Source organism: Capra hircus, chromosome 7, assembly GCF_001704415.2.
Source record: "Capra hircus breed San Clemente chromosome 7, ASM170441v1, whole genome shotgun sequence".
NCBI lineage: Eukaryota > Metazoa > Chordata > Mammalia > Artiodactyla > Bovidae > Capra > Capra hircus.
In genome coordinates this window covers 16,748,036-16,761,420 of record NC_030814.1, presented here as the reverse complement: position 1 = coordinate 16,761,420, position 13,385 = coordinate 16,748,036, and the positions used below count along the sequence as shown (strand labels likewise).

At 36.6% G+C, this 13,385-nt stretch overlaps 1 protein-coding gene across 2 annotated transcripts in view; it reads right to left on the bottom strand.

The window, feature by feature from the left end:
- KIAA0825 (KIAA0825 ortholog) overlaps positions 1–13,385 on the bottom strand; it is a 397,136-nt gene that overhangs the window by 276,578 nt on the left and 107,173 nt on the right. For both annotated transcript variants that reach the window (XM_013965785.2, XM_018050038.1), the window contains exons 10-12: positions 13,096–13,286; positions 9,905–10,087; positions 844–954 (exon numbers count right to left, since the gene is read on the bottom strand). In XM_013965785.2, the coding sequence (XP_013821239.2) occupies positions 844–954; positions 9,905–10,087; positions 13,096–13,286 (485 nt within the window). The remainder of the gene's footprint in view (positions 1–843; positions 955–9,904; positions 10,088–13,095; positions 13,287–13,385) is intronic.

Below are 13,385 nucleotides of genomic sequence, written 5' to 3'. Positions count from 1 at the left end.
CCCCCTTACGTACAAGGGGACAGGCACACAACGTAAGCAGTTACGTTTACTGTGTCTGTAGAGACCTGTGAAAGAGGTTTTCCTGCCCTCTTTTTCCAGGTGGGACTCTTGTTCTTCAAGAGAGAAATACAGTCAGTCCATTTACATGGTGAGATCACTAATAGTGTATTTCCAAGATGAATCAAGAATGTGCAAGAATTAACAATATCTCCTTCAGCTCTACATGATATATTTATTCACAGATATCAAGGAAAGGGACTTTCTAATGATATATTCAGCAAAGACTCAAACTGACATTAAACGTAATGCCACAAAATGTCATCAGATTACTCTGGAAGTACGTTTCAAGCTTTAAATGATTTTTCTTATGTTTAAATGCCGTTAATTAAATAATAAAAGTGAAAGACCCTATTTATAATTTTAAAAGTTACTCCTCTCTCAACTCTTACCTCAGGCTCTGAGAGAGTTACATGAATTATCCAAGATTATTGCTTTTTTTTTCCTTCTTTTTTTTTGGACAATTAGTTGGAGAACTGTCACATCCCCAGTCATAAATCAAGAATGAATTTTTAAATGGCCAGGCAATTAGCTAAAATAAAAACTAAATTCCAAAAAATTCACATTTCTCTATCTCTTTAGTAAAGCTATGTTAGGAGCATGATTGTGAGGCCTGTATCTTAGATTCTGGGGCTCAAAAAAGACATATACTCTTTACTTACCTGTGTAGTGTCAAAAGTTTTAAGTTCTTCTTGTAAGATGCATTTACCTCCACGGATAAGAGTTTCTATTAAATGTCAAAGGAATCAAAGAACCATAGATGGTATAGTTTCTATAGGTCCTCACCTGAGCAAAGAAGGGTAGAAATGCGATATGCAAGAAAGCCAATGTAATGGTTGCTTGAAAATTGGCTTCAAGGAATCTGAAGAAGAATCGCCCAGGCCATGCTGAAAAGCCCTAGAGAAATAAAAATCACTATTTCAGAATATACAGTAAACATTAACTATTAAGACCATCAGAACCCATTTTTTTCTTAGTATTTAAAGTTACTGATTTTATACAAAACAGTATTGTGCTAGAATGAACAAATGCACCCACTTGGTATTTATAATTTAACAGATGATTCAGAGGCCTCTATGAAACAATCTTTACACTTGGGAAGATATGATAACACCATTATCATTTAATTTTTTTAAAAATTCACATTATGAAATTTATAAAAAATGTATCCAAACGGTAAAATGAATATCACTCATTTCTCCCTCCCTCAACTGGAACCTAATAAATGTCAATATTTTGTCATTTTTGCTTCAATACTGTAAAAATGATTAGCATAAGGGTACTTCTTTATACTCTTTAAAATGATTTATAAATATTAAACAATTAATGATAATTTATAATTAATTTTGTATGCTCCTAAGGGCTTACAGAAGGCAAATAAAGAAGAATTTAACTGTAAAATATAGGATGGTGATTTCAAAATTAGAACAATTTGGCCAGAATAACTGGTCTACAACTACCTTTGGAGAAGTAACTGTAACATTTTTCTAGGCTGGCCCAAATTCAACAATAAATCTTGAGGTAATAAGAAAGGATTTGTTACACAAAATCTTTAGCAGATAGCTCAGATAATAAAATATTTATAATAACAGAAAACTATATTTGCCTGCCTACATAGAGTTAAGAGTCACAACTGGGAGTATTTGAAAAATGGAATTGTTTGAAGTGGTGCTGTCTCTCTTGATCTAGAGTACAAAGACAATAACATTCTAAAAATAATACATAGAAAGGAATTCCACTTTGAAAACCCATCCCTGTCTTTACATCCTCCTTCCTATTTCTTATATCCTCACATTCTCAAATTTGACCTGCCTCTCCACTGTTTGTCTTGCCAAATAGAACACCTTCTCATTAAAGATACTTTGACATTTTTTTAGACTTTTAATAGACCATCTCCTCTTTGAAAGCCATTTTTTTTCCTCACTAAATTTCAGATAGAACAAAATTCCTCAAATAGGCTTCAAAATGAGGCTTTCCTATTTCCATCCCATACCTTCCACCGTGTGAACCAGAGAAACGGGCACAGGCTAGGTCAGGACACCAAGACATGCTTTTCTCAAGAGTCTGGACTATGTATTAAGTGACAAGAAATCACGGTTATAGCATAGGAGTCTTATCAGTTGTTTTACATTTTAGAAAAATCACTTGTGCACTAGTGAGGAGAGTTGATTGTAGATTAGGGCTAAAGGAAGGGAGATAATAAAGATGATATTTCAGTAAACCAGGCAGAAGAGAAGTCCTAAACCAAAGTAAGAAGCAGAGGAGATAGTGTGTATGGGACAAATATAAAAATATATAAAACTAATAAAATTAACAATATTCATTCCCTAATAACATGGGGTTGGAGATTGCAGAAGGGAGGAAGGAGGAGGCAGAAGATAAAAGGAGAACTCTAGATGACTCGCTCTGCCCTTATTGGCTTTGCTTCTTGTTAGGACTTTACCATCTGTCCTTTTACATTCACTTTTTGCTGCCTGCTCCATACTCCAGGGGAGGGTCATAGAAGATCATAATGCGCCTGCCTGCGTATGCACAGGAGTTCCGCAGCCAGACATCCTGGGCTGGAATCTTGGGTGGGTTCTTTATTAGATGTGTAATGTCGTTTTGCAAGTGTGATGACTCAGATGACACATACAAAGCCCTTAGCAAAGTGCCTTGTACATAATAGTTAGTTAGTTAATTCGCTCAGTCGTGTCCGACTCTTTGCGACCCCATGGACTGTAGCCCACCAGGGTCCTCCGTCCATGGGATTCTCCAGGCAAGAATACTGGAGTGGGCTGCCATTTCCTTCTCCAGGGGATCTTCCCGACCCAGGGAAGAAACCCAGGTCTCCCGCATTAGAGGCAGACACTTTAACCTCTTAGCCACCAGGGATAAAGGCTCAGCAAATGTGAAGTAATACCAGTATGATAACAACTGTAGCAAATACTTCTCGAGAAGGTCTACAACTACCTCAGAACTGACATGAATACTTGATAGTCTAAATGATCATCTAGGTACAGTTGTATCCTCAACATTAGGAAAAATAATGGAGGATCTAATAATAATAAAATGGTTATTTGGTGCCAAAATTCTTAGACTACAAACCATTGGCAATGCAATACTTCCCAGAACATTTCTGCCAGTCTCTAAATGCGTTCCCTCCACTGACAGTTGCACTGGTAATAGTAAGGTTATTTGGCAATAATAAATGTTATGGCAGATGTTTATGGTCTCAGAGGAGGTGGGATCTGTATGAGCATTTAATTCCACAGCAAGATCCCAAATTAGTTTCATTATTCTGGAGAGTATAACAGGGTGAAAATTGGCCCACAAGCCTCCATGGGAAAATGAAATGATGATCTAGCTATTAGATAACCTCTAATGATGTCTTGGTGTACAGTTAAAATAGACGATGCTCTAAATAATTCATAGTGGAGAGTAAAATACAACCGTATGAGCAACAGAATTATATTCTCCACAAGACATAAAAAAACTTTGATATTGCAAAGGTGGATACTCCTTTAAAAGCAGGTAATTGTCTGTAGGTTGAAGTAGAATACATTTTCTCAGCTTTCCAAATTAGAGGCCTCTTAAAGGGAAAACTATAAATTTGGGGAAATTCCTTGCCTTGCCTCCAACATCATACCCCTTCTCTATCGTTAACATCATACTGGCTCTAGGTTGATCACACCACCCCTCTTGAGCACACTATACCAGATTCTGTCTCTTTGGTGTCCTAATCTACACATGTTGCCTTCTTTCATTTTCTCATTAACAACACTGACTCCTTAGGCTTATGTAGCCAGTTGCTGCTAGAATAAAATAAATTCAATGCATATCAAAAGTGGGATAAACTGATACGCTAAAAAGAGTTAGCTGGGTTTTCTGCTTCTCTTGTGCCACCCTGCTTTTGACTGCCCTCCCAGGTGGCTGAGTCTCATGATATGATGCTATTGAAATAAATCTCCAGGATGGAATTGAGGAAGTCCAAGGATGCAAGTTCCACAGGGGCACAGGCTTCAGGTCAAATGTCTGGTATCATCAGTGGCTACCATTGGAGGTACTCCATAAAAAAAAATAACAAGAGAAGACCACATTTCAGAAGAAGGAGAATTAATTAGCTTGAGAGTTAACTACTGAGATAACACTGGAACACCTGAGATAACTGAGGATATATGAGTCCTTCTGATGCCCCTGAAACCATAGGTGACTAACCATGAATATATGGGTGAATGAGTGAAAGTCACTTAGTCATGTCTGACTCTTTGTGAACCCATGGACTACACAGTCTGGAATTCTCCAGGCCAGAATACTGGAGTGGGTAGCCTTTCCCTTCTCCAGGGGATCTTTCCAATCCAGGAATTGAAACCAGGTCTACTGCATTGCCGGAGAAGGCAATGGCAACCCATTCCAGTACTCTTGCCTGGAAAACCCCATGGACGGAGGAGCCTGGTGGGTTGCAGTCCATGGGGTAGCTAAGAGTCAGACACTACTGAGCAACTTCACTTTCCCTTTTCACTTTCATGCATTGGAGAAGGAAATGGCAACCCACTCCAGTGTTCTTGCCTGGAGAATCCCAGGGACAGGGGAGCCTGGTGGGCTGCCATCTATGGGGTCGCACAGAGTCAGACACGACTGAAGTGACTTAGCAGCAGCAGCAGCTACTGCACTGCAGGCAGATTCTTTACCAGCTGAGCCACAAGGGAAGCCCATGTAGCGTTAACCAAATTCAATCTACTTCACCATTTAAACATAGTTTGAAGTCACTGCTTTTCTTTCATAAAGCAGGGCTACTAGCCCCTTGTCATTAAGTGAAAGAAATCAAGGTAAGATACTTGGAGTACAATAAGGCTTCCTACATTTCTCCTGCCCCTGGCTTGTGTTTCTCAAGATAGAAAATATGTCTTTGAGGTTAGAAAATGATGACCTGAAGTTAGAAAATGACTGCTATAATGTTTGGTCTAAAGAAAGTGTTAGTTGCTCAGTTGTGTCTGACTCTTTGAGACCCCATGGACTGTAGCCCGTCAGGCTCCTCTGTCCATGGACTCCAGGCAGGATATCGGAATGGGTAGCTGTCAGGGCCTGAACCTGAGTCTCCTGCATTACAGGCAGATTCTTTACCATCTGAGCTGCCAAGGAAGCCCCAAGAATACTGGAGTGGGCTGCTATTCCCTTCTCCAGGGGATCTTCCTACAGAGTAAATACTTTGTTGTTTTTTTTTTTTTTTTTCTAAAAAAAGGAGTGAATAAACAGAAGATATTGTCAGACTTTGCTTAGTGAAAAGGAGGGTGAATTACAGGGGCCATCTGTGAAGTCAGTCTTGGGCGGTATAGAGCGAAGGGGTAGATTGAGAACAGGCCATATGGTGAAGAAATAGAACAAGACTTGATCCTAGAGTACCAGGCAGGAACCAGCTACTTGGAGATTCAGGGTACTGGCCTTCCTCAAAACCAATGACTTGCTGTTTACCAGTGTTTCACTCTTTTAAGACCACACATAAAGCGATTTGATTTTAGTTTGTTTTTTTTTTTAATAGACATTTCCCTCAAAAACAATGTTTAGATGGAAGAGAACAAAGGGAGCCATTTAATCTAAACAAAATGGCTCAGAGACTTAACTCTGTTTACTGGATCCTTTTGCGTTCTGCCAGATACTTCTTTAAAAATACATTTTACATATTTTTGTTTCTATTTCCATCTAGTCTACATTCATCTTTAACAACTTTATTGAGATATATAATTCACATACCACAATATTTGCTCATTTTAAGTATACAACTAAATAATTTCTACTATATTCACAGTTACGCAACTTTTACCACTATCTAATTTTATACCAGAGAAGGCAATGGCACCCCACTCCAGTACTCTTGCCTGGAAAATCCCATGGACAGAGGAGCCTGGAGGCTGCAGTCCATGGGGTCCCTGAGAGTCGGACACGACTGAGCGACTTCACTTTCACTTTTCACTTTCATGCATTGGAGAAGGAAATGGCAACCCACTCCAGTGTTCTTGCCTGGAGAATCCCAGGGACAGGGGAGCCTGGTGGGCTGCTGTCTAGGAAGTCACACAGAGTCAGACACGACTGAAGTGACTTAGCAGCAATTTTATACCATTTTCATTAGGTTCAAAAGAAACTCATCCTCCCCTCCTCTCCCGCCCCTGACAACTGCTAATCTACTTTTTGTCTCTATGATAGTCGTGTCCGACTCTGTGATGGCATGTACTATACAGTCCATGGAATTCTCTAGACCAGAATACTGGAGTGGGTAGCCTTTCCCTTCTCCAGGGGATCTTTCCAACCCAGGGATCAAACCCAGGTTTCCCACACTGCAGGCAGATTCTTCCCTGAGCCACCAGGGAAGCGCGACTTTCTGTCTCTATGGATTTGATTATTCTGGAAGTTTCTAGTAAGTTGAGTCACACTATATGTACTTTGTGTGTATGGCTTTTTTTCACTTAGCATGCAGGTTTTGAGGTTCGTCCCTGTTGTAGCATCTGTCAGTATTCCATTTCTTTTTAGTGGCTGAATGATATGCTACTGTATGGATATGCCACATACTGTTTATATATTTACCAGCTGATAGACACTTGGGTTCTTTCCACTTTGTACTACTATGAAAAATGCTACTATGAACTCCTGTGTGCAAATCTTTGCATGGGCATACGTTTGCATTTCTTTTGTGTATATGCCTAAGAGTAAAGTTACTGTGTTTATGACCATATGATGCTCAACACTGTATATGAGCATCCCCTCTGCTTACCATTTTGAGGAACACCTGTCTCCAGTGCACCAGACATTCTTGAGGTATGAAAGAAAAAGTTTTAGACCAACATGTTCTGTTTCATTAGGGACAGTGAAGTAATTTCAAATAACTCAAGAAATAAACAAGCTAACCTTAAAACACCCAGCACCAGTTTGAAACCAAACTACAGAACGAGCACTGAAATACCTTGGAATTTAGTGACTCAAAGGTCATGTGAATAACATCAAGTGAACCCAAAGATAGGTCTGCCGTTCCCTGGCCCAGTGATCAAGATTCTGGCCTATTTCTGATGACCCAGCCTGCCATGTTGGTACTTGCACTGAAATTCATTCTCCCATGTTATTAAATGCGGTAACATTGGAGACAATCAACTTTCAAAAAGTTTCCACTTCTAATTTTTATAGGACGAATCAAAACATTTTGAAATATATATAATGTTCAATTTTAACATTAAAAATTTTATCAGACTTTCCTATAATACTTGAGGGTGAATATTTCAGCTTGCTCCCTGATGAGACACCTGTGTTTAATCCTGGTGCTTAATCATAGGGCCTAGGGAGGCAACAGTATTTAATGAATTGACACTAAATTGTATTTACCCAAAATTCTAAAAATTAACTTTAATTTGCTAGATAGAAACTAAAACTAACATTCTGCACAAGCAAATGTAATACATGAAACCACTATTTGCATATGTGTGTGAATGTGCATTGAATACATGTCTGAAAGTGCAGCGTGACTGCCTTTATGAAAGAAGATAAGCATAACCACAAGTGATAAGCATTTTGGAAAATATACGATGAATATTTTATGTTTCAGCAGGTCTCTTTCCCTGGAGGACAAACCTAAAGTACTCCTTTTACAACATTCTAACAGAAATCTACAAAGGAGAGTTAAAAAAGGACACACGTTTTTGCAAACACATTTCATTCTTTCTGAAAAGATTTAAAAATCATATTTCTGCCCTGGGATTTAGTAGTCCTATGCTAAGCTCAGAGAGGAAAATACATTCAGTTTATCTGTCAGAACTACTTGGAATAAAAGCAGTCACCTTCAAGAAAGGCATATCACATAGAGTGACAAATGTCAGGCATAGTTTATAAAAATTCAATGCTATCAACATCTGATTGCTACTTTTAACCAATTCCTCAAAGCATACAGCCTAATTTTTAAATGTGAGATAGATACACAATTTTTTTCTCGAAATGCTAACAATATGACAACTTCATATCCTGGCTGTGAAAAGAAGCTAAATAAATCAATAGAGTTCTTGCAACATACACATTTTTTTTTCCTGTTACGTGTGGAACATGTTGCCCTGTAGATTTCCTTTGTCAATGGAAAGCAAAATATATTTTAAAAATTAGATTTATACTCTAGGAAAGCAAATAAAATTTTATACCAACATGAATGGATAAAATCTGAAAATTTTTATAATCTGAGAAATCATAAAAAATGAAAGTATATATAGACTTTTATTCATGCTTTAAAGCAAAACCACTATCTATGTTTTATATCAAAAAAAAAACAGAGGCAGTGCTTGGTATAAAATGTTCTGCAATTCTGGTTTAAATTAGCAATTTAAATTTGTTGAATGAGGTTACAGTGCAATATCTAATGCACAAATCACGAAGATCTGAGTACTTGTAGAGTTGTTTAAAAATGTATCAAAAGGCCACAGGTTAACAATAATGAATGTATGTTACATTATTATTATTATTAAAATATGCAACCTTTGATAATAATTTATTTGCTTTACAAATGCATTGGGGGGTTAAAATTTTTCTATTCATCTGTGACAGACCGTGAAATTCAATATTGCTCACCATGACCAATCCATGAAATTTGTCAACTTTGTTCCTGATTTTCACAGGGCCTTCCCCTTAGATGAAATGACCCATTGAACTAAGAGCATAGTAATTTTTTCATCTATGGTAAATCAGTTTAGTTTACTAGGATTTATTATGGGCTTCAGAACTTGAGCTTTTTGTGATTATGCACCATTATGCATATAATCCCAAATTTATGGCAACTTATCTCATTATTTCTTTCCTTTTCTGAAAGAATTCTCCATTTCTAAAATCAGATCTCAACGGAAATGTTGCCAGAAGAAGCAATCTGTAAATAATGGGTCTGTTGAAAGTTCAAGAGTGGGTGAAAATTACAGGGAAATTTTGAAGAAACTTGTTAATTACTCTTAGAATTTCTAACACAAAATTTACCGAAAATCAAGATTTACATATTGCCTTTACCAGGACGGTACAGAAACAAATACTTTGTCAAATTTATCTTAAGAAATACAAGTCTGTATAATTTTTACTATCCAAGAAACTAAGAATATATAATATTTAATCTTTTAAGATAAACTGACTACTTTGGAGGAGGGTTTAAACAAAAGTATATTAATGTTTCATTATAAGATTTACTCTAACTTCTTTTATCATATTACAAATTTGAATGAAATTAACTAGAAAAGCAGTTCAAATTTTTTTTATTTCCCTGAATCTTATTTGTTTAGCTAAGCAAATATTTCAACATTTAAAAAATCATTACTTACTCCTATTTCCACTTGCCATTACTAGCCCAGTCACTAAAGTCCAATACTAAAAATGCAAATCTATGGCAGAGTAACTGGAAACATTATGTCTTTTCCAGACTAGAGAGCATTTTATAATCATTTAAAAAAGCTTTTTTATTAGAGAAAATCATTTATATCAAATTAAAAGATATGTTTAAGAGGAGCATAAAGCCATTGGGATATGATTTATTTTTTTCATAGACAAATCAATCCATGAATAAAATTTGAGAATTTAAACAACTCAAATAATGATGCTCAAAACATCCCTGCTTGTATTAGAGCCTTATCAACTGAATAGGATCAATCAATAGAGAAATACCACATTATTAGGATCAAATAACTTCGAGAATGAAGAAACCCCTGTTGGTTAGAGTTAGTTTTGTAAAATGGTTCAATTCACAATATCAGAACTGCGCTTCAATAAATTTCTGCTTGCTACTTCACACAATTCAGTAAGCAGCATGAAATTACATTATTTTATATAACATAGTAGCTAAAAAGAAAATACATTTGATACTTACTGGTGTAATTCTGTTAATGGTGAAGTCAAAATAACTAATGTTGTGAAGAGATTATTACAGTGGGTATGAATTTTAAAAATTTTATCATCTACATATGCATGAGGATTCAAAAGCTTCTGTACAGATGTGCAAACTGACCATAACATGTTCTCAGTGCAAATTAAAATTGTTGTGACATCAAGTCTGTTGGAAAGAAAAAGAAGAAAATCATGTTAAAATTGTTTTCTCTTCTTGGTATGCACACTATCATTTATATCTATTATATTAAACATATGTAAGAATAGAAATATTTGCTTAGATATCAGAGATTCAGAGATCAAAACCAGACAAAGCATCAAAGATAGCTTTTGAGTTTCCAAGTGTTAGCTGACCCATAATATCATGCATTGGGCTTCCCTGATGCCTCAGCAGGTAAAGAAACTGCCTTCAATGCAGGAGACAGGAGATGCGAGTTCAATCCCTGGGTCAGGAAGATCCCCTGGAGGAGGAAATGGCAACCCACTCTAGTATTCTTGTTTGGAAAATCCCACGGAAGGAGGAGTCTGACAAGCTACAGTCCAAAGGGTTGCAAAGAGTTGGACACGGCTGAGCACAATACCATTCGTTATCTTTAGAGATGGTGACGTCTATAGTAGTGAAGTGCTGCAAAAGTGCTTTTTTTAAAAAAGGAAAAACAGTCTGTTTTGCATTATCAAGATCCTCAAGAATCTCAAGAGTGTTTCTTTGAAATTAAATTCAGCAAAAGAAAAGTCAGGTTAAAAGAAAGTTCTCTATTATCCACATACATATGATAGGTAAAAATTTGACAGCAGAACAATCTTCTCATCCAAGTACAAGGTATCAAAAGAAAGGTACAAGATTGAGCAATATGTTCTCCCAGCATGTGGGAGGTGAAAAAAAAAGGCACCAGCAGCACAAATGAAAAAGCTTATAGTTTTAGAACTTTGCAATATTAAATAAATTTGTCACAAATATTTGCCACAAATTTAACACTTGTTCTCCTTACATGTATATGCAAATAATATTAATTTATATTAATATCAATCAATTAATAGAAATTAAAATATTAATATCAAATAAATATTTTCCTTGCATATATATATTCAAACCAGTCAATCCTAAAGGAAATCAACCTTGAATATTCATTGGAAGGACTGATACTGAAGCTTAATCTCTGATATTTTGGCCACCTGATGTGAAGAGCTGAATCACTGGAAAAAAACCCTGATGCTGGGAAAGATCGAAGGCAAGAGAAGAGGACGACAGAGGATGAGATGGTTGGATGGCATCACCAACTCAATGAACATGAACTTGAGCAAGCTCTGGGAGATGGTGGCGGACAGGGAAGCCTGGCTTGCTGCAGTCCATGGGGTCGCAAAGAGTTGGACATGACTGAGTGACTGACCAATATATATATAGCATGGTTTTTGTTATATGACAGTTGGAAGCTAGAATTCTAAGAGCATCCAGAATCACCCTTAGGAAGGTTTAACTGTAGTTTGCATCCACTCACTCTAATTGCTAATTAAAGAATTACAAACCCAAGATATATATATATATATATATACACACACACACACACCCAGACACAAACAAACACACGCCTATGAAATCTGATTTCTACAAAATGGATATTTTAGAATTAATCATTCAAATAAAAATATGTAATTTATAAAAACTAGGAAAGATAACTCTAGCTTTGCAAGACATTTTTATGTACCCAGAAAATAGAAGCCAAAAGTCTCTATAGTACAGTTAATTAATTAAATGTACTACCTATTTCATGAGCTAATAGTAAATCTGATTTCGTAAGTATCTCATAATGACTTGCCACCTCACAGTCAAAAGTGATGTAAGCTACATACGGAAAAGAATGAAAGTATCCTTTGCTTTCAAAAGGAATTTTCCATCTCTTCTTCAGAATCCAATGTTTTGTTTTTTTTTTAAATGCTTGGTCAGTAATTCAAAACAGCTTGTTCAAAAATACCGTATTTATGAAACACTGTAGCAAGACCTAAATGCCCTCACATGCTGCATGCTTGATCAGAAAATAATTCCTACTGAAAAAAATAAAGCTTCTGATGTCTTTAGGCTATTCCTAACATATCTGAAAAAAAATTTTTTTATACCTAAAAGGCAGGTCTCAATTACATTAGTCAGAATGTTTATAAAAACAAAAGGCTTCACTTTGTATAGACCATTGCTGGCATGTACGCACATTTTTGTAATATTCATTGCCTAGACAACCCATAGAATTGGCCCGTTCAGTTCAGTTCAGTCGGTTGGTTGTGTCCGACTCTTTGCAACCCCATGGACTGCAGCATGCCAGGCCTCCCTGTCCATCACCAACTCCTGGAGCTGGCTCAAACGCATGTCCATGAGTCAGTGATGCCATCCAGCCATCTCATCCTCTGTCATCCCCTTCTCCTCCCGCTTTCAGTCTTTCCCAGCATTAGGGTCTTTTCCAATGAGTTAGCTCTTAGCATCAGGGGGCTCAAGTATTGGAGTTTCAGCTTCAGCATCAGTCCTTCCAATGAATATTCAGGATTGGTTTCCTTTAGGATTGATTTCCTTTAGAATTGGCCTATAATTCAGTCTTTAAGACTTCATCACTGCTGCTCCTCATTTTCTGTGATTTCACATTTTGTTGAACTATTTTTCAGTAATATATAATAAAAAGAAAAGGAAAAGAGTTAAGAAGTAATTAGAATATATTAAGAGAAAAATGACTAGACAAAAGAGTTTCCTTAATGAAGATGAACTACAATATTTAAAGGCATTAAAAAAAAAAAAAGCCTGAAAGTAAAATTCCCTGGTTGCCTAGAACCTCAAATTACTTCATCACAGCACTGCAGCTTTCCTCTCCATTTCAGGACTTTAATTTTCTCTCTTTATCTTATTTATTAACCTTTGGATATCTATGTCCTTGATTGTAATACAACTTGACTCACTTTTTAGAAAAAAAGTGGGTTTTACATACAATTTTAAGGAGAAAAAAGAACATAGCTTTTTTGATTCAAGTTCCACATTTGCACTTAAGTATATCAGGAGAATTGAATATGATTTCCTTTCAGATGTTAGAAATACATTAAATATACAAGGAGTTACATCATGAGATTCAGAGCACATTCTGCTTTATACACCTGACAAACATTTTCTTGAAAAGTAATGGTTTTCACAACTTCAATTACCTTATCTGTAGGGTTCTCTTATAACTGGGATGGGCCTGGGCATATCTGGAGGCCAGGAGACTCAAAGACTTCTCCAGCACTTCTGCTAGTATCTCCTGGGCTAATTTAGGGGGCAGGATGGTCCAGAGATCGTGACGAAGCGCCCAGAAGAAATAATGCCACATCTGGAGTGAGAAGGAGCATCTTTCCCCCTGGCAAAACCACCACACATTAAACAAGAGGATCGCATCTTACCAAATGTCAGTTTGCTTCCTATGAACTTAATTAGTTCAGGCTGAAAGGAAATAGCT